Source organism: Abramis brama (genome assembly GCF_963993115.1).
Source record: "Abramis brama genome assembly, chromosome: 2".
NCBI classification, from domain to species: domain Eukaryota; kingdom Metazoa; phylum Chordata; class Actinopteri; order Cypriniformes; family Leuciscidae; genus Abramis; species Abramis brama.
This window is the reverse complement of record NC_139964.1, coordinates 55,153,847-55,176,354: the sequence shown is the minus strand read 5'-3', so window position 1 is coordinate 55,176,354 and position 22,508 is coordinate 55,153,847. Positions and strand designations below refer to the sequence as shown.

At 39.7% G+C, this 22,508-nt stretch overlaps 1 protein-coding gene across 14 annotated transcripts in view; it reads left to right on the top strand.

Moving 5' to 3' along the window:
- Positions 1 to 342: 342 nt before the first annotated feature.
- The window catches only part of fat1a (FAT atypical cadherin 1a), a 93,563-nt gene continuing 71,397 nt past the window's right edge, over positions 343 to 22,508 (top strand). For 13 of the 14 annotated variants that reach the window (XR_014605039.1, XR_014605040.1, XR_014605041.1 and 10 more), the window contains exons 1-2: positions 343 to 2,146; positions 3,754 to 7,037. Coding sequence is in view for 9 of the 14 variants with exons in the window: in XM_084106738.1 (XP_083962864.1) it covers positions 3,779 to 7,037 (3,259 nt within the window). In the remaining 5 variants the exon portion in view is untranslated. The remainder of the gene's footprint in view (positions 2,147 to 3,753; positions 7,038 to 22,508) is intronic. The other variant, XM_084106733.1, reaches the window with a different exon arrangement.

Here is a 22,508-nt window from a genome sequence, read left to right as displayed (position 1 = left end):
ATACTCACTTTATACAATCAAGATGTTTCACAGTCTCAAATTAGCCAAATAACTTAACTATTAAACTGAATAACCAGTCTATTTGAGAGGCAGAATGCTCTATTTTATTGATCCAAATGTAATGGATCACCACAGACATCTGAAGTCTTACAAAGTTCAGTTAGGCTGATAATTCAATAAACAGCCTTCAATGTCAGTGCGAAACGTCAAAGCGTATAGCCTACGGACGGTAGAGGTGAGATCACTGAATCAAATGATCGACTCCCCCGGGAGAGCAGTGACGTCACAGCGGCGGAAAGCCAGCCAGGCATCCCGGAGGATCCGCGCGCCTCCTCCACTGCCTGAGCGCACGAGCTCTGAGTGAGTATTGTAGCTATAGTCTGTGCATAGTCTCTGCACGCGTGGTTGCGTGGAATCCTGCTCACGAGAATTTCGGATGCGTGAGGAAATGTAGACACCACGACCCGGATTTATTACGAGTTTTGACTGAATCTCCATGCGAAGAAATGCTCACATACTCTTTTTGGCAAAACGTCCTGGAGATCATTTAGACGCAACTTTGGAGCGGCGGCTTTTGCCCGCTGAATCTGGTGAGCCTCTTTCACAATAGCTTTTCAACTTTGCCAAATGCAACTTCTTGTTTAAAAAACAAACAAAAAAACATTAGGCTACAGAAAAAGGCAAATCAGTTGCTATTACTATACTGTTACTACAACCATTAGGCTACTCGTTTATGTGTGCTTCTTAACCCGCAATAAATATAATAGTTATTAACATTATGTCTTACGCTTAGTAATAAATGGTCATGCAGAGGCAGTGGACACACGCAACTCGATGTAAGCATTATAAAGTGAGTTGCACAGATTGAGTATAGAGCGCACAGCCTCGTGGATCGCTTGCGCTCTGGCACAGCAGTGAGACAGCGCCATCATTCGCGAGCAACAGAGTGCATGTGCCGTGCTAGAGCAACGCTTTAGAAAGATTTTCCGTCTGTCACTGCAACTTTCCCCCAGTTTCCATATGGCATGGAACGTTGCTTTTCATTTTGAGAGTTTCTGTTTATTAAATTCACCTAAACATGTAAAGAATGTACGTATTCGTCACGATTTCAGTCGATATAGTAATACCATGGAAATTCGAATTCGATTCGAGACACCACAGCAAAGATGAACAACTTCTTAATTAAGCAAGCTTTTGCTTCAAGATTGCACAAGTCTATTAAAGACAAGTTATCAGTAAAAAAAAAGAAAGAAAGAAAGAAAAAAGACAAGCAGTAGGCTAGCTCCAATAAAGACAATAGAACAAAGATTAATTGTTTTAAATTGTTCAGATTATCAATTATCTGTAGGCCTAAGTAAAAAAAAAAAAAAAAAAATCAAATATTAAAAGAAAATAGCTGTATAGTCCTCCTCACTATAAGTAGGCCTATATTTTTAATATAGCCTACTTATTTAATCATAATACATAATAGCCGTTGCGCGTGGTTAATTTGAACGACTATAGCCTATCTGATATTTTGACACATTCGATCCTCTTTCCCCGCAATTCTGTTTACATTAATAATTATCAAAACGAGCATATAGCTTATGGTGTAGGCTACTGATAGGTCAAAAACGTTCTATTGAGAATTTCTTTCATGGAGCACGCGCGCAAAGCAGTCGCATGTGTGAGTTAGAAAACTTAACTGTTGAAACATTGGCATCATTATATATTTTTTATTTCACTATCAACTTAGTAGGCTACAGGTAATGTAGGTACCTTTGTGCGTGGGGCTTTTATTGTAACCAATATCTCAAATGCTGACATCCATGGAGATAAGTCAATTGCTTTGTTCCAAAAAGCGTATGACGCGGCATATTTCTTCATTAGAGACTAGGTTTAGCACATAAAATGAAACATCAAAGACTTCTCCCGTCCCACTGTGAGGGGAAAGCAACGGCCGTTTCATCTTCATGCCAATAGGAAGTAGATCCGTGCGCTGTGCAAGGAGCGCGGAGAAATACTAAGAGCGCTTTGTGTGTGTGTGGATCGTATAATTCAGTGAGCAGAGAGAGCCGCTGAGAGTGAGCGTCGGTACAATGCAGATACTTGAAACTTACAAACTTCATGAAAAGCCACCAAACAAAGGACGTTAGTACTGGAATAGGTATGTACGACTTGAGAAGTTTTACATTTGAGGGAGGACTTCTTGGACTTATTCTGGCGTTGTGCTATTTTCAGAAATGCTTAAAAGTTTCAGTCAGCTCGCGGTGTAAAGTTGCCGTTGGGAGTCCCCCACTGCTCTCCGTTGTGGAAATAGGGCAGCTTTGAAGTTGACCGTTGCTTGGCAAAGCTGTTTGAATACTCAATGTGTTCAAATGGAGTTTAATTATTAAAGATAAGCAGTCCAGGATGATCAGATAATTGTTTTCTAATGGAAACAGTTCATACATCTGGCCAGCGCATGAAGGCACCAGTGTGGCGACGTGAAATGAATAGGAACTGTCGGACTGGGGGGGGGATGGGGATATTCTTTAACAACGGAGCAGAAGCCTGTCTTTTGTTACTTTGGTATTTTGTTTCCATTCCAAAGGCTAACTGCCTTACGTATTTTGAGGAGAGTTAGCCTACCACTATTTTCCTGTGAAAACATTAAAATCGTATGTTGTTTAGTGTGCTAACAGCAAAGGAATATGGTTATTTGATGTCGCTGCTAAAGTTCGGTCAGATACATTTCATTTCTGAATCAAACGTCAAGTTAACGGCTGTGAGTCTCTTGCTGTTGTATGCGCTCGAGGGCACCAATAGTCGCAAGGACACCTGAAAATCTCGCACAAACGCTCACGAGTGTGAAGTCCTCTGTTGTTTGCTTTACACACACATACACAAAAAAACACTTATTTAAGGTTAAATGTTGTAGTAATGTCCGACATTTCTACATTGCTCTGTATTTCGTCGGATCTAATGTGCTAGGCAAGGTAATCCGAATATATAGCCTACTTATTATCAGCAAATTTAATGCGAGAAGAAACGAACGCTGCAACTATATTTATTTATTTATTAGAAATTTGTTAAATTGTTAGAGCATATGCTACTTTGCTGATGTGCAGCATATCAGAAAAATACATTACAATATTACGAATAGCCTACCTCTAACCACCATAATAATGATGCTTATTCTTACCACTTAATAGGTTACATATTATGATTAGATAAATAACAAGCACTTTTTTATAGTGTATCAGTGAGGTTATGCAGATCACGGTGATGATTTTGTATCTATGCAGTTTTTCATATTAATCCACATAATTGTTTGTTTTTCTTCCTATTAACATCATTGAATGCATCTCTCTTTAAACACATTGTGTTGTTCTTAGCTGAAGAAGATATATGGTAGGAGGCAGTGAGAATAATGTGTAATTTATTCAGAAAGTAGTGGAATGTGACGTTATACACAAAAGACACTTCCATGCTCACAACAATTCATCATTTGGCCTATCTGCTGTCATGGTGTCTATGGTGAAGTTAGACAAATAGTCAGTGCCTGTCTCTAAGAATGCTGATGCTCTAATCATATTTGTTTTAAGTGATGTGCCTTAAACAGCTAAAAGTTGTCTGTCAGTTTCTTATGTGCTGTGTGTAAACTATATCTGCTGCTTTAGATTTGAAATCTTTAGATGAAAGACCAAACCATGTGAACGTGCCCGAAATGTACTAAATCGATTAAAAGTGAAACTGTATTATCTCTTAACTTTTTCTCTTTATTCTCCACAGTTTCAGTGAGGAGTGCGCTGCAAACATGCAGAATCACGTGACTTTACTGCTGGTGGTTCTGCTGCTCCTGTGCGGCTGCACTGGGAACCAAAGCCTCGACACTGCGCCCGTTCCTCTGTTTACCCAGTCTGTTTACAATGCTACCATTTATGAGAACTCTGCTGCTAAGACCTATGTGGAAAATCCTGTCAAAATGGGAATCTACATCACAGACCCTACCTGGGAAATACGGTACAAAATCGTGTCAGGAGACAACGAGAACCTGTTCAAAGCTGAGGACTATCAATTGGGAGACTTTAGTTTTTTGCGAATAAGGACCAAAGGAGGTAGCAGTGCCATTCTTAACCGGGAGGTTAGAGACCACTATATTCTCACAGTCAAAGCCATGGAAAAGAATTCAAATGCTGAGGCTCGAACCCAAGTCAGGATTCAGGTACTAGACACAAATGACCTTCGGCCACTGTTCTCCCCGACTGCTTATAGCATATCTTTACCCGAAAACACAGCTGTTCGCTCAAGCGTAGCCAAGGTGATGGCGACAGATGCAGATATCGGTACAAACGGAGAGTACTACTACAGTTTCAGAGAATGGACAGACATGTTTTCAGTCCATCCCACGAGTGGCGTAGTTACGCTAACAGGAAAGCTGGACTACTCTGAGACAAAGCAGTATGAATTAGAGATTTTAGCAGTGGACAGAGGCATGAAGCTGTATGGTAGCAGTGGATTTAGCAGCATGGCTAAGTTAATGGTACAAGTGGAGCAGGCCAACGAGCATGCACCGGTCATCACTGCTGTAACCCTAGCACCCTCAGACACCGACAAGGATCCTACTTATGCTGTTGTGACTGTTGAAGACAATGACCAAGGTGCTAACGGTGAGATTGCATCTCTCAGTGTGGTTGCAGGCGACCCTCTTCAGCAGTTTAAAGCCATGAGGACAAGTCCAGGCAGTAAGGAATATAAAATCAAAGCAGTTAAGCAGGTTGACTGGGATAGTCAGCCCTTTGGATACAACCTAACACTGCAAGCCAAAGACAAAGGAAGTCCACCCCAGTTTTCATCTGCAAAGGTCATCCATGTCATGTCTCCCCACTTCAAAGTAGGGCCTCCTAAATTCAATCAAGCTATTTACAGAGTCAATGTGAGTGAATTTGCACCACTGCACACACCTGTTGTAATGGTAACAGCTGTGCCAAAGTATCCTCAACTTAAGTATGCATTTAGACACAAATTGGATAAAAATCATTTTACCATTAATGCAGATTCAGGCTTGATCACAACAGCTGGGCCCCTTCATGCAGACTCCTTGAAAAAGTATGAATTCGAAGTTGTGACCAGCGAGAAAAAGGCAGTCACAAAAGTCATTATTGATGTGATCGACGTGAACAACAATGCCCCAGAATTCAAACAGACGTCTTACAAAGCAAGTGTTGATGAAAATATGCCCATAGGTACTAGTGTGCTAACAGTGAAAGCCACTGATTTAGACACTGGGGAGAATGGATATGTCACTTACAGCATTGCCAATGTGAATCCCCAGCCATTTGTCATTGACTACTTCTCTGGTGTCATCAGTAGTTCAGAGATTTTGGATTATGAACTGATGCCGAGGATTTATACTTTGAAAGTGCGGGCATCAGACTGGGGTTCCCCTTTTCGACGTGAGGTGGAAACCCAGGTAACAGTCACGCTTAACAACTTAAATGACAACAAGCCACTTTTTGAGAGTGTGGATTGTGACATAACTGTGCCGAGAGACCATGGTGTTGGTGAGCAGATCACAACAGTGTCTGCTATTGATGCTGATGAGTTGCAGTTGGTGAGGTACAGAATAAAAGCTGGGAATGACTTGAATTATTTTGATATTAATCCAAACTCTGGCGTACTGTCTTTGAAGCAACCTTTGAATGAGGGCGAGGCAGCAAAAGTGTCTTATCACAGCTTGCAGATCATAGCCAGTGATGGAGAACATGAAACTCAGCCCATGTTTTTGAACATTACGGTTGTTACGGCACGTAAACCGGTCCAAGTGAAATGTGTTGATACTGGAGTTGCCAGCATGCTGGCAGAAAAGCTCCTGCAAGGAAGCAAGATCCACAGCCAAATTGAACCCGAAGACAACTTCCAGGACTTTCACTCTGTGAACCGCCTTGTGCCCCAGTTTGCTGAGACTTTTCCCAGTGTGATTGAGGTCAAAGAAGACTTGCCTGTTGGGGCCAGAATTGTCCATCTTAGTGCCTCGGATTCTGACAGCGGTTTTAATGGGAAGCTGGTTTACGTTATCTCTGGGGGTGACACTGAGAGTCGTTTCATCATTGACATGGACAGTGGATGGCTCAAAGTATATGCTTCTCTTGATAGAGAAACAACTGATCACTATACGTTGAATATTACCGTGTATGACCTTGGGATTCCCCAGAAGTCATCTTCACGTCTGCTGGATGTAAAGATCCTGGATGCTAATGACAACAGCCCACAGTTTTTACAGGACACCTACTCCATGGATATCAGCGAGAGCACTGCGGTCGGCACAGAGATCATTCAAGTTGAAGCAAAAGATAAAGATCTTGGGGATAATGGCGTGGTCAGATACTCTATATTGGCAGACACAGATCAATTTGCTATTGATACGGAAACCGGGATCATTACGGTGAAAAAGCCTCTAGACCGTGAGGTGCAACCCAGTTTTGTACTCAAGATAGCAGCTCGTGACCAGGCCGCTGATGAACCTCAACTTGTCTCTACTGTATTGCTTAAAATCACATTGGAGGATGTAAATGACAACCCTCCAAAATTTATTCCCCCAAACTATCAGGTGAGAGTACGTGAGGATCTACCCATCGGTACTGTTATAATGTGGTTGGAGGCTCACGACCCTGATGTTGGGCCGTCTAGCCAGGTTCGATACAGCCTCATTGACAATGGGGACGGAAAGTTTGAAGTAGACAAATTGAGTGGTGCCGTACGAATCGTACAGAATCTGGATTATGAGAAAAAGCAAGTGTACAGTCTCACAGCAAGGGCGAAGGACAAAGGCAAGCCGATATCTTTGTCCTCAAGTTGTCACATTGAGGTGGAGGTTGTGGATGTGAATGAGAATCTGTACAGGCCATTGTTCCCATCATTTGTGGATAAGGGATTTATCAAAGAGGATGTGCCCATTGGAACATCAGTGATGAAAATCACAGCTCAGGACGAGGATAAAGAAAGAGACGGAGAAATCCGTTACTCCATTCGGGATGGGTCGGGTCTGGGGATCTTTACCATTGACGAAGAAACTGGTAAGTTATCTTCCTTTCCCTTTTCTCCATTCATGACTGGGGTGGGGTGGGGTAGCGGGGGATGTTTTGTCAGGTCATGAATTATTCAAGAAACAAATCTCCTATGCATTAAAGTAGCCGGTGATATGAACGGTGCAAATGTGAAAGGACTTGCTGTATTAAAGGTTTTTTAGGGGTGTATAGAAGGAGGGATTCATATTATTTTGAGTGGCATCAGTTGGATACTTGCACAGGTTGGTGGTAACAGTTGGATGTCTTTGAGAGAGCTGATGAAGAGCATCCTGACTCTTTTCATTTTTCCACCGGAGGAGAGAGAATTGATGGCAGGAACAGATGGAGCAGCTGTCTCTTGGACCTGCTGTAGACATTCCACACTAGTTGCCGTGGTATTAAGAGGATTGCTCTCCCTCCCCGCCCCCTACTTCCGTGCACACATTATTTTTTTTTTACTTGATTCTTTCTCTCTGTCTATTTTTCTTTTTAAATAAGCAAATCAAGCACCGGCTATTTCTCATTTATAGATTATTTTGTTATGTAGGCCATAGGATACTTAACGTGTATTAATGTGAGCCGATGAGTGTTAGAGAATGGTGCTTTTTGAAGCAAACACATTTCCGTGGGCAAAAGTCAACATCTGGCCTCATTATCTTTATACAAAGAATGTATTAATACCTCTCTCAGCTGCTCTGACCACTCAAAGCACCTGTGCCAAAAGCTTAAAATAAGCAGTCTGGAATTCCAACGGTCTTTGACACTGAGCAACTAATGGCCACCCAGTAAAAATGAAGGCCTAAAATACACAAAACTTACAAGACTCAAGACGAGTGTTTTTTTCTTTGATTAGCCTAATGGATTTGTATGCTGAGCTAAATGATTAATGTACAAATAGACCAGTGAAACATCATGATGTTTTGTGTATGCATCCAATCAAAATGTGGAATTAGAAATAAATGTATTTAGTCAAGGTGAAAACATATTAATAGTTGTAATTTATATCAAGGTATTTCTGTCAAACATATCTGCCTAAAGGGCCTTTCATGCTGAGTGCGAATAAGCGACGCAAATGTATTATGCTATGACTCTCTTGAATGGAAACAATAGATACCTATGGACCTATTCACACTGGACGCGATCAATCGCGGCACGACAAAGCGAAAAAAACTTTCTTCCAGTGTGTCTTTTTTCTTTTTCTTCATTGCCCTGCATTAAAATGGGCCTTCCAATTAGATTTGAGCTTCAGATCATGTACCTGGAGCCACTGCTCTTGCACAAAAGGATGAGATTGGTGGCACTTATTTGAAAATCAATGTAAACACAGAAGAAAAGTATTCCGGAAGAGAGAAGAGAATGGATGTTGATTTCTTGTTATTTCCTGTTTATTTGAGTTCACATGGCTTCACTTTTAAGCTTCCATTAGTGATATTAGTTGAAAATTGTGCACATTTGGAGAAATATTAATTTATTCTCACATGTTTACTAAATATTTCTTTATACAGAATATCATTTCATTTCAATTCATTTCCATTTCCATTAAATTTCATTTTATGATATCTGAAGAACTTGTGTGTTAGCCGTGGGTTTTTTTTTGGGTGCGCGTGTCGGAGAGTCGGAGAGCGCTTATTCGGTCTAGATGGAAAATGAAATTGTGATATGTTGCTTGATGTTAATTATAGCTCTAATGCACCTGTTACTTGTGATTGTATTGTATGATGTATTTGGTCAATTCTTGTAAGGTCTCGTAAGCATAATTTGTGTTAATGGTGTAGTGCTAAATTAATAAAAAAATAATAATTGCAATAAATAAATGCAAGAGACATGCATGTGGAAAAATGCATTCTCGGTCAGCGCCACCTATCGTGCAGGCGTGAATTAGCAGAAGCTGATCAGTCGTTTTGCATATTTGTTGTGAAAGCATCGTTCGGTGATTCGCTTTAACGCGTTGTGCTCTGTGTGAAAGGGCCTTAAGAAAGTAAATTACCAGTATCTCTTTTAAAGTCTTTTGAGAAATCTTGCTTTCTTGGGTGGTAAATTTAGCATGACAGGATGTGCTGGCATAGGTTCCCCCCTCCCCCCACAACAAGACCATCTGTTGCCCATTGTGCCTGCCCAGTCTTATGGAGATTGGGTTTTGCTGCAGTTCCAATGGATGGAAGCTTATTTGAAGGTTTTTCCAAATTGATTTGGGTAGAGAACATAAATGGTGTCTTGAGGGGTGAATCAGAAAAAAAAGTCTAGGAAGAACCTGTAATGAGTTTGTCACCACCACAGTCAACACTTCTGAACTTAAAAACACTTGCAGGGCTCGGCGATAAGGATGACTTGCTGGTCCGGGGCCAGTGTGTGAGAGTTTTGTGCCAATTAACAGAACTGTCGCTTTTACATGAAAGTTTGACATTCACTGATCTTGTAGGCCTCTTTCCTTTCTAGCAGAAAAAAAAAATCATTCTTGTTGAGTTTCTTGGGTACAGAATAATCTCCATATCAAAGTTCTAATCTAATAATTACCATAATGTTTCGTGCTAGTGAATATTGTCAATTGAGAGTACACTTAGCACCACACCTAACTAGAGATGCGGGTCAGCAGGAGTCTCTGACCTTCTCCCCCACTCTCTGACCCTCAAATTGATGCTATGGCAGCCATGCAATTGTCTTTTTCAGAGTACCATTGTTAAGGATCATAGCCAGGACTGGTAGCAAAGCAAGTATGCCTGAGGTAATAGCAGCTCTCATGGGAATGGAAAGATTAGAAGAGGGATGGGTAGGAGGTGTTCAGATTTGAGGTCACTACATGTGGGATGAATATCATGTTTCAAGCAAGGAATCAATCTTTAAACTTAGGCCGGAGAGTAGTAATAAAGAGTCTTTTGTTGTTTTGCACTAAATGGATATTTTGAGAACATGGGGTCACCGTCGCTGGAGGCTATGGGTGCACCTTTAGTCATGTTTTATGAGAATGAACACCAAAAGAAAGACTGAGTCACATCTGGGCCAGATTTGGTGCTCTGGACTATATTTTCCATGTGTTTGTGTTGTTTACCCATTTTAATCTCTACTTCTGTAGACCTCACAGGGGGCGAGGAATGTGCAAATGAAATGTTTTGTCGTTCATTTCTACCCCCAATTTTGTTCGCCTCAGCCCTGCATGTTTGACTCCAGTAGTTTCGCCTCGTAGGAATTTGAGGCTTCCATCATTTATATCCTGTCTTCCCATAAATGTATTTTTGTTTTGTCTGAGTGGAGCGAAAGCTCCTCTTAAAAAACCTCAGTTCTGAGAAACATAGTATGAATTAAACTAGTACTGACACAATGAAACTGATTTACAACCCGATTAGTTTGCTTTAAAACAGAATGGTTACTAGAGATTGGTCTATCTTTTTTAACCAATAACAAAGCTAGATCTGTAGCAGCAGGAGGTTCTACTGTCTGCAGAACCTCCTGCAGTGTTTACATATGTGATTCTCACAAACATGTCAAGAGCAGAGGGCTACATTGGGCCCTGGTGAGACCTCAGTGTTCTAACCAGGCTATTACTGCGGCCAAGATGACACACACACACACAAGCACCGATGCACGAGTCATTGAGGTATGCTGCTAAATTGATTGAAGTCACCAGAGCTTCGCAAAGAATCCAGTGCCTTCATTTAATAAACCCCCTGTGGTAAATGGGAATGAATAAAATTGGAGAGCAAACTCATGGGTCAAGGATATTTGACTTCGATATTTATAAAATGAAATGCTAAGAACAAAGTCTTAGAAATAGAAGGTTGTTGATAGAGCTGTCACTTTTGTGAAAAAATCCTGTTCGATTTTTGAGACATAAGTGTTCATTGAAAATCGATTTTCCATGTCTAAAGACGTTTCCATTTTAAACGTCAAATATGGGCAAATCCACGGACAACTAACAGGCATTAGGACGAACGTAAAGAGGGCGCTTGAGACGCGCACAAGTCAGCAAATATTCCTGATGATTTATTGGCATGAAGTTTCGTGCACAATGACAAACAGGAGTGCAACATTCTCGAAATACAATAAGCAGAGTGGACTGCCATAACATAAATTAAAAACATTATTGCAGTCTTCAACATGGCTGTGTTTACGATTAGAGATGTCAAGCAAATTTCGCCTACGTAGGCGATTGTAGACCGTAGCCCGAATCTGTATCTGTATGCATGAGCCTGTCTGCATACCGGCAGAATTCACAGTTTTGTTGTAAAAAGAGACACATTATGCAGAAGTAGGCTATTATTTGCTTTTATGCGTGTTTGTCAAAGCCTGCAGTTGCTGTGTGACGTGTGTTCGCTGCGGGCGTATCGTGACGAGCTGGACGCGCTCGGAGAAAAGACTGTTAAAATCGATTCCCTATTTTCGTTTTCAAAAAATTGCGTTGGTTGGTCCGATCGATTGTGCAATCGATTTTCTAACGTGACAGCCCTAGTTGTTGATGCAGAGCTTTCTCTAGGGACACGCCTACGGTCCTTGATAGACAGCATGTAGTCAAAGTTCTGTCAATAATGGTTGGATAAGCAGTGTGTTCATATTTTCATATCAGTTGTCAGATGAGTATATATATTTTTAATTTATAATGAACTTATCAATGTGATGGATATGCAGATTGTACTTGCAGTTGTATTGGCATCCTTTCACTTTAGTGTAGAACACTTGATTATTCAATAAAAATAGTTTAAAAAATGCATTAAAATTAGGATTAAAAACGAATTAACTGGTAAAAACAACCTCTAATAGATTTGCATTGAAGGAGGTGAGAATAATATCATCGGGACCTGGCCAGTAGGCTACCTACCAAAACATCCTAGCTCAGAACATCATAAAAATCTAGTTTAAAAATAGGTTTTATCTTGAAGTGAGAAGTCTTGCTTTACTATCTTTAATGGGATCAGTTGAAAAAAATATTTTAAGAAGCAACTCATTAAAGCTGGTGCAAAGGAGCTTGGATTTTTAGGAGCTGTAACCCTAATTCTGAGGCCAATGACATTGTATGCTCAGTTAGGTTTAACTTTTCATTTTAATCCCCTATATCATTTTATTGAACCATGTGTACCAGGCAGTTTTCTCACTTGTGTCCTGCGAATAGTACATTTCTGCTTTATTTTCAGCTCTGATTCAGCTCTGATGGTGTGATAAAGCAGTTTACACCTCTTGTGAAATGTAGGGGGTCGCCAACATTCTGAGACACAAGTAGTCGCACATTTCAGATCATTCAATTTAAGAAAAATGAAATGACTCTGTACTTATCTTGATACCAATACTTCCCTCTAAGTGTATGTAATTTGTTTCAGTGTTACAAATTTAAATTTTCAGAAGTACCCGAATGATGTACTTTTAATCATTAAAACAATTTGATAGCCTATACTTTTTTGCTAAAGCCAACAAAGATCACAATTTGTCAACTATGTGAAAAAAAAGTTGTATGTTTGATGAAAAGCTCACTACACACTGATGCCATGGTCACTAACTAGTTGTGTTCTAAATGACGTACTGTACTCGTTTGTTTGTTTCGGTTAAAAAAGTGCATCATTCAGGTATTTGAAGTGAACTTCTTGTTGAAATTTTCACTGTGAACAGACTACTCACACTGTTTAAAATGGCATAGAATAGTGCATACGTTTGTGAATTGGGACGCAGCTACTCAGTCATCTGGATACAGACATACCTGCTTGAGCCAGACACCATTAGGTCAGAGAGTGGCCCATAATGCTGAGCATGCATCCATGTCTAATCCCCCTGACTCACTGCTCAAAAATATCTGTTTTTTGCCCCATTGCTGTTGCTCATGTGATTGATGATCAGAAAATGTAGACTGACTAATGATTTAACAATACGTTCGTAAGAAACAACATTTACAACTTCTGGTTAAGATATGTCAAAGATTGATTACTCACTAGGCAAGGCCAAAAGCTTCAAACTCTGGCTCTAAATGTGTTTTAATTTATGTACTTGGTCCTTGATTTTATTAACATATCTGTTAACATCTTTCACTTATTTTAGTCCAAATGCTGTGGCAAGAATTCCATTTGAAGACTCACAACCCCGCCATCTTTTTAGTTTGTTTCAAAATTAATTTTTGTAGTAGCCAATGCAGCATTTTTAAAATGCTCAATCCACTATACTGGCCGACACAAAAAAGGACTCCCTATTCCCTGTTCAATTAATGTTTCTTTTAGCACTTTTGAAAAATAAATATTTGGAGAAAAGTAATGCACTTCTACCAGCTCATAAGTGTTAAGTGTCATCATTTGTCGGGAATCGTACTGCAGTGGCTAAGCCATATATTTTTGATTTTCTAAAAAAGTAATGGTAACATTCATTGATTCTTAATCAGACTACACCGGTCATGCTGTCTGTTTTTGATTATTTCAAAAGAACTGGATCATAATTCATTGTTCTGTGACTTGTACCTTACTGGTCACGTATAATAGATTCAGTAGCGGTTTCATGGCACTACTGAAAAGTAGTACATAAAAGACTATCAGTATAGTTTGGTTCTAGAATTTTCAAAATAGTTATTGGTTCCCAACCTCTATTAAAAGGTCTTCCCGCTTGCTTTGCAGCAGGTATTGGCTGTTGTTTCTCCGACTAGTGAAATGGCACTTGTGAATTAGTTTGATGTACAAAGCACTAGTATGAGAATGTGCATGTGTTACTCTTTGTGCCGTATCCCCTATATGCCCTTCCTGTGGGGAGAAAGGTTGGCTGATTCTTTCTGATGCCAGATAACAGAGGAATGTGCTGGTGGCTTTGTGTTCTCATGTTTGGCTACCTATCAGTTGGCCCAGGCAGAGAGAAGGGGAAGGGGGTCATCTAAAAGAAAGGGGTCATGAGTGAGTTTTCTCTCCTATCATGATTCTCTTTGCATACCTGGCACATTTTACTCTGGCTTTCTCTTTCGCTCTTGCACATTTCCCAATAAGTGTCAAAATATTGAGCCTGTTGTGTGACTACTGTTTTTTCTATGTCCATCTTGCCATATCATCGTCTTTTCTCATCTCTCAGGAGTGTGACTACTACTTTTCCACTTTTTTCTGAGGGTATATGACTGACTGACTCCATGTAGTCTCTGCTTGAGCCGTGTTGCTGGGGCAACCAGTTTCTGGAATGCAGGATCAGGAGTTGATTGTAGGGTGCTAAATGAAAAGCACACTTTCCCTTGTTAAAGTCGACTGCCGTCTCCAACTATCAGGTCCCATTTTTGAGAACCCGTTCTGATGTTAACTCTTGTTATTTCAATGTTCCCTAAATAAAAGTCAGTTGAGCGAAAGAAGATCGCCTATGCCAAGAACAAACCAGCAATTGAATGGTTTTTGAATGGTGACTTCTGTGCTACAGGATTGATGGTTTGACGATAAGCCCAATATTTCATACTCAAATTCAATATGCCCACGGTCCAGCTCTCAGCTATACCAATTCCCAATACGGTGGGTGATGTTGTTGCACTCACTGTTTCCCTGTGACGTCACAGATTTTTATAATGAGAATCGAAGGCGAGTGACAGCAGATGTAAACACGGCGCTGGTGGATGCAGAGTGTGAAACCAGAGACGCTAACCACCGACGCGAGACAAACTGTGTGATGCATCTGCTACCAAACTGTATCTGACTGTGCGTCAAAGTTAACTGGCATTTGCACATCCTGGGACTATGAATGTCACACCCACGGCTTTTCCACTCAGAGGTCAGAGATGAGAAATGAAGATGAATGCTTTTTATTTCACTGTTGAGCTGCTGCGCTCAACAGATAATCTAACAGCTTGCTACAAAGCTCAACAAATCATTGCATCATGGAGTGTTTAGCAACACTACAGTGTTTTTGCTCAAAACCTGTTTTTGAAAACCACTACCTCCATTTAGATGAATTTGTTTTGTTTGCATTTTGAACAAATGGACAATAACTATAATAACTATATTGACAATAAATGTCAAATAATGTTCAAAGCGTTACTCTGGCTTGATGGAATTCATTTGTTTGATATTTAAGGCAAATATAATAATAATAATAATAATAATAATAATAATAATAGTAATAGTAACTTATTTTACAATACAATTATTTTTTAAACGTTAAACAATCAAGCTTTTGTTTTGGCGGAAACCACAGGCAGGGAGCCCTTAAAGCTTTTATATTGCTGACAACAACCATTTTTTAAGCACGTCTCATTACAAGTTTTGGAAAATGGTTGGCGCATGTTGTGTTTCCAAATGCATATTATAATCAACCAAAACTCAGAGCACATGCAGAAATGAGTTTGTGGGCATTTATAGGTTCTCAGCATTTACTGAGAACCGAGTCGCTCTGAAACACCAGATCATAAGCTGTTTGTATTTAAAAGAACACAGTGCCATGCTTCGCTCTGAAACACAGTACTCATATATTTTTTTAATTAAACCACAGTTTTTGCAATATGATAATCGCAGTAAGCACTATCACTGTTGCGATTTTATATCGATTAGCTAATCATGCAACCCTACTTGTGGTGTTAAACTTTAAAAACAGCAGTAATGGTGATGTACATTGTCTTTTTTCATGTCGGCTTTGCACATTTTCAGATTTGTAGTCATAAGACTGTCCTTGTAAACTCACTGCGAAACACCTAAAGTAACACATATCTTCATTTAGACTGGTTCATTTGATTTGAACACTCTTATGCATGCAAACCGATATTACAGTGTCTGTGTTTGTTTTAGAATGTCAGTTGCGCAGCTTTGCCCCTACATAACAGTTATGTATAAATTCACGTTCGTAATGATATGTAAAGGTGTAATTAGGAGCCTAGTTAAGAGTCAAACATCTGGGGTTTGAACCAAATGACTTTTCTATTCCCTGTTTTACTGCCTCACCAGACTCCTCCCTTCAATATTTTAAACGCCTTTGATCCTCACCACACAGAAACACTCCAAGGAGCACAAGTATATAAATAGAAAAGTGAGAGGAAAAAAAGAAGTGAGGCTTTCAAAATGTCAAGACAGCACCCTGTATGAAACATACTCTCACTTCATAGTCTTATCAGCCTTCCCAAAAGAGGAGAGAAAAGCTCTCCGGCATGAACTGGGACGCTAATGTGCCGGCCTAGTGATAATGCCAGTGCCGACTATGTCACTGGGCAGCTATTTCATGCTTCGAAAAAATGTTGTTATAACGGAGGACAGACGCTCGTTATCAGGAAGGGCTCAGAGATTGGAGTCAATTCAGGGGGGAAAGAGCATGCTTAAAGTACAAACATGATATTTAAACAAACAGGCCGCGCTCACTGCCATGCCTCTGCAAAAACACGAGGTCTTCTGGACAATAGGATCTGTCTGGGCAACTGTCAAAAGAAGCTCTCAGCTAGAATTAATAGGCTAAAGGAGGCAGAAAAAAAAGAAACTCTCATTCGTTCATTGACAAATTTCCCTTTTTATGCTCCCTTTTCATGTTCCGGTTTTGAATCTTTCTATTTTCTGGAGCTTGCAATAACTTACCTGTTGTTGTTTTGCAAATGTTGTGATTTCCACACGCTCTCTGGTTTTAAGATGAGATTAGTGTGATAGGTAGAGCGAGACAGGGCACTATATTAAGCTGGTCAAATCATTCTGCTCCTCCTAAGTATGATTTTTCCCTCCAGCCAGATGTTACAAGCTGTTTTTTAGTGCAAGTTAGGTTGGTCGTTGCTTTGTTAGCCAGGGAGATATAGTGAAAACGCAATGATGCGTAACACGGAAAAAGTGGGTTGACTCAAGAGGCTTCACAAGCCCGTAATCACTTGTCCAGGATGCCCTGCAGATAAGATGGCTATTGTGTGCCACAGTGTTTGTTAAAGTCATCAAGCACTCGTTCTTTAATTGCTTCCTCAATCCGCTATTAGAGGCTGATAACCTTGGCAGTGGCAGTCCCTTTTTCTAAACTAGAATTGTGTTTGTGTCCAAGAGAATTTTGGTCTGGAATGCATCTTTTCCCACACTTGCATAGATTTTTTTCAAAGTGATAAAGTTCATATAACATTAAGGCTGGCCTAAATGCATTTTAATGCCTTGTAAACTTAAATATTTGGTTTTCTTTGATTTGGTTATTAATTTGTCTGCTAGGTAAAACAAAACATATAGCCTAATTTCAAAAAAGAAACTATAATTAATTTGTTGTAGCCAGTGAACATTTTGGGAGGACAACTATGTGAATTCTATGATTCCACAAAAGTCAACTAAAAATAATTTTATTTTTATGAGTTATCATATTTGTTACACATTTTATTATTTTTATTATTATATGTAGTCTAAAAAATAAGTTCAAAAATGAAAATAAATGTTGTGCTTAGGTCAAGGAAAATATTGGCAGGACAAGTAGAAATAGTAGTGGCCTAGTCGGGTAAACAGAAAGACATACAGCTGTTGAGCCCTGATAATATTCATGGTTAATGAAGTAATATTGAGTTCATTTGTAGTACACAAGTATTCCTCAAGGCTTGTGCCGCCCTTGCATCCCTAAAGTGAAGTGGGGTAGAGCCCTTTCAAAGCCCCTGAAGAAACTCTGGGAACCGAGAGCATGATATGATTAAAGTCGGGAAAGGGGGGTGGTGATGGGAGCTTAGCTGAGGGTTCCCTTATAATACTCTTGGTTCTGACACTGGAATCTCAAATATTTCTCTGGAGTCTCGGGAAAGAAAAAGAGTGAAACGGGAGGTGGAGAGAAAAATCGCTGAGAAAGTTTATGTAAGCATGTGAGCAGGAGGCCTAAGAAGGTTGAGGAATGCAGGAGCCTGGCAAACAGAATTAACCAAGCCAGTTCAAAGAGAAATGGATGGCTTTTTAAAGTGCAGACCAGGGGAATACAAGTCCTAAGCTGCCCTAACTTATCCCTCTGCTTCCACCACCTCCACTACAAATGTGAAAGCCTTGTAGAGTCACTCTCTGAAGGTCAGAGAATTGCTCAGAGTTAGGCTTCGCTTTGATGATATTCACAGCAGTTCTGCGAACGTCAAGTGCGCTTACAGGAGCTGATGGCTGAGGCTTATTACGCATCCTTAAAAAAAATTATGATATTGACAGTTTTTTGAAGGCAACTTGTCTCTTTCTGAAAATAAGGACTAGGGATAAACAGGGTTTAACATTTCATAATCCTTTATTTGACAACCTCAGTAATCTTTCTCTGGCTTTCTTATTTGGTGCAATTGCCAGCTCTTCATATGCTTGCAATTTGCAATTTCTCAAACTAGGGATGTGACGGTGTGGAAATTTTCCCACTGGTTAATCGACGTGTGACAACACTGGCAATACCGGTATCACCGAGGGGGTGGGTGGGGGTTGGAGGGACGTTGTAGTTTTTCCCTGTTTTCCACCTCGCTTTTAAATCGCTTATGAATGCACGTGCATCCGTGCGCATTTTAGTGGCATCAGCATTAATTAGTGGCAATTCGGGGATGGCATTTGCTTGAATGGTGGGTTCATTATTATTCTTAACGAAAAACACAACAACAAAACAGTACGATGACAAACTCGCTTATATTAAACAGAACTACTTTTATTAACAAAATTAATAAGCACTGCATATACCATTCTTATAAATGAAATATGACTCCTGCTGCTGATCTGTGCTGCGACTCTCGTTGGTCTCATGTTGAATTGAGCAGATGCGTTCAGTTTTTAATTGTAGTCTGTTCTCTAACTGAAATAAATTATTTTTATTACTATAAAAAATTCTAAACAATGGTGGGTGGTGGTGCCGTCGCGGTGGTCAGGTGATGTAATCAGTGTGCGGCTGAACACCGTGTAGCACCTCACCTGTAACACTGACTATCGCAGCAGGCCTATCTCAAACTGAAGATTTGCCATCATGGGCACTTTTAGCCCTGTGGACTTTTAGAAAGTAAACTCTTAAAACACACTTTTCACATTATCTCTTGTTTAGTTTGTCCACCAACAGTGTACTTGCATCGCATTTTAAAATAAATCAAAATAGAAAAGTTGTTTTAAATTGTAGTAACAGTTCACAATATTACTGATTTTACTGTATTTTTCTTCAAATGCAGCTTTGTTGAGCATAACCTCTTTCAAAAACAATACAAATTTTATTCAAAATCATTAATATTTTTATGATGGATGTTCATATGTTATGATTTCAAGTGACAGACTGGAGAAAATAGGGAAAAGATCTGGAATTGACCCAAGCTGGATTCGGTCGCATGGCCACCAGCACACAGCATGCCGGAGAACTCAATCTACCTCTGACGAGACCTTCTCACTGACCCACATTTTGGGAAAGTTGAGAAACATTAGAAAAGGGAAGGGAGCATGGAGGCTTTGCTATTCCCCAATCCACTTAACATTCCCATCTTTATGGCTCTTAATACTCTCAACCAGGTCTGAACTTTAACATGTCAAGTCAAGATCAAAAACTGTCCATGTTTGTTAACTCAGTATAGAGAAAGTGCAGTCATAGCCGAATCACGATCTAATCAGTCACTGGGGATGTCGACCCAGTCTGAGAATGAAATTTGCTTCCTCTCTGTCTCTCTTTGTACACACAAATATGCACACACACCTATGTGCAAGGTCAGCCATGTTGAGTCATTGCGAGCGGTTCTCATTGTTCATTGAGGCGCTCAGGTAGCTGTGAAATGCCTCGCTTGAGGGTGAAGAAATGAACAAAGAAGCCAGAAAGAAAGACCTGCTTTAATTCTGTCATCATATTATATCGCTTCAGGGCTGGTTTCACAACTTCCTCAACCACAGTTGATTCAGAGGTGTGGCAGAATACCTATGAAACAACTTTAATGCACCGAATGAATCATTACAATAACAGACAGTACAGAGTGTGTTTTAAAACTTCTTGTTGCTCTCTGCTGAGGATTATACCATTACTTAAGTGTGAGCTCTAACACTGAAGAATGCCTGAAGCTTCTTTACAACAATAGCTTCTTCTCAGTCAGGGTTGGTTAGTATTGTAAAGGGCTCGTGTTTATGAATTGGAGTCCTGATTATTGTTAGGTAAATGTTCCTGCATGTCAATTTGGTCCGGATCAACTTAGCCAGGCTAGAAGACAATTGATTGTGGGCAGTTCAGATTTTAAATCCATGCTGTTGGATTTAAAGCTTATTCAGACCAAGTCAAAGTTTCAGTATTTTATGAATTTTATAATAAAATTTGAAAGTTTTTAAAACCTAAAAGATGAGGTGAAAAGTTTTGTGTGCAATAATGTTTGTCAACTGTAATTTTGCTGTGCGTCATTTAGTGGCATCAGACAACCAAGACTAAAAGTCCTGAGCATTAAAATGGATATGTTGGACATATCTAGTAAATTGGTATGCATTAGAATCTGGCTTGCAAACTTAGTTGCCTCTCTAAATAAGTCTCAGAAATGTCAAAAGTATAGAGGCTTTAGTGGGGAGTGTGCTTGTTGGTGAAGTCATCATCCTAGTGACTGCTTTTACAGCAGCAGCCTTTTGAGCTTGAAGGAGCAGCTTTCTTTTGTGTGTATCCTCTGGTCATCCAAATGAGCACTCAAGCATGGGCAGTTGTTTGGCAGAGACAAAGCTCATTCTCTGTCTCGCCCTTTCTCTCTTCTCCTACCATCTCTTTCTCATCCACATCTATCGTTCAGCTCCTCTGACTCTGTTTGACATGTTCTTATACCCTGCTAGCCGCTTACACACACTCATTTGTCTTTGTCACTCTTCATTCTCAGCCAACCATCTACAAATAAAAGTAATTGTTTTTTATAAATGTCAGGCACAAACAATTTCTCCACTCACCCTCAGTTCAATATACGTAAACCTCTACACGTGTATGAGTTAACTTAATCTTAGGCCTAATCTTCAGTGGTAAACTAATCCTTTGCACAGTTTAGTTTAACAACCTTACTGTAAAAGATGATTTAATAGGTTGCCAAGGCAAGAAACGCAATTACTATTGCTTGTACTTGTGGTTAGGGATTTGGACACATCCCTGCCCTAAGAATTCAAATTAAGGATGTAACTCATCCAACATTATTTGTGCTACGACATGAATGCTGCCTCATACATTTTTTTAAAAAATGCTCATGAAGGCTGCTTTTATTTGATCAAAAATACAAAAAAGTAAAAAAAAAAAATATTTTAAAATGTAATTCTTTCCAGTGCAAAACTGAATTTACCATCTTCAGTGTGTAGCATGATCCTTCTGAAATCTAAACATTTGTTAAATTAAAGTTAAATCAATTAAAAACAGTAGTTCAATTAAATTCTGAATTAAAGTTAAAAAACAGCATTTATTTAAACATTTACAAACTTATCCACTGTCACTTTTGATCAATTTAATTTGTCCTTGCTGAATAAAAGTATTCATTTCTTTAAAAAATACTGACTCCAAACTTTTGAACAGTTTCATTTGCCTCATTAATTATGCATGTTCCTTCTTTAAGAATCAACTCTGCAGAGTTTTTACAGTGCTGATCTATGGGCCACCTTACACTGATAGCCAATGGCAAAATGAAGTGAGCTATCCATTTCCTTTCCCTCACCTCCTATATTAGAGCCTTAAGCTATTCATAACGTCAGGTGTTACAGATCAATGATGAATGAAAAATAAGGCCAAAAAGGTCAAATAAAACAGCCCGAGCTGCGAAAAGCAGCCATTTTTCCTTGTCTGTTTTATAAGCAGTAAATCTATTCTTTCACACTTATCCCCCTTGAGGCTCCAGCTAGTCCTGAGTTTGCTAAAGCCCAGCAGAGCAAGTTAAGAAGACAAAGAACAAGAACTGGCGCAATGCACTGTGCAAAAGACCGCTCTGGAACAAACAGGATAACGTTGTCAATTCCTTATTTCGTATGCAAAATAATTGTACTTTGTAACTAAACAAAAAATTACTGAGCTGGCTTAAATTAAGTTTGAGAGTTAGTGAATGAGACTTTATTCTTGAAATGTTTGCAACATTAACAACACCGGATCTAAAGATTTCTTAACCAACAAAGTATAATCTTTAAGTTCAAGGACTCAAGTTTAATCGGATCGAGTTTTCAACAACAGGGAACCTGCCTGTTCTGGCAGCGGTAAACTTTGACCAGGGAGTGTCTATCTATCTCTCTTTTTCATTCACGCACACCCCACCTGCCTGCCCTGAGTAACGATGAGATCACTCGGCTACTGATAACATTACAGGTCCTTTCAGGCAAGCCACATCTTTACTGCCCTTAAACAAGCCTATGATTTATTCAGTATGATACAATAAAATATAAGTCATATACAGTAATATACGCAATAAAACAATCATTCTGCAACATAAATTATGCCACACCTTTTTGGACTGGAAAAATGTAGAGATCACAGTCCAAGGCCCTTTTTGCTTTCTCACTCTCTCGCCATCATATGTGATGGATTCGGCTGCTCTTTGTATGCAGACCTGCTGTTTGCTCTCTGACGGCCTCCTCTTTCTCCCCCTTCTCATTCCTTTATGGCAGTGAATAGGCAGACTGTTGACACAGCTGAGTGCAATGCGGCACACATGTGAAA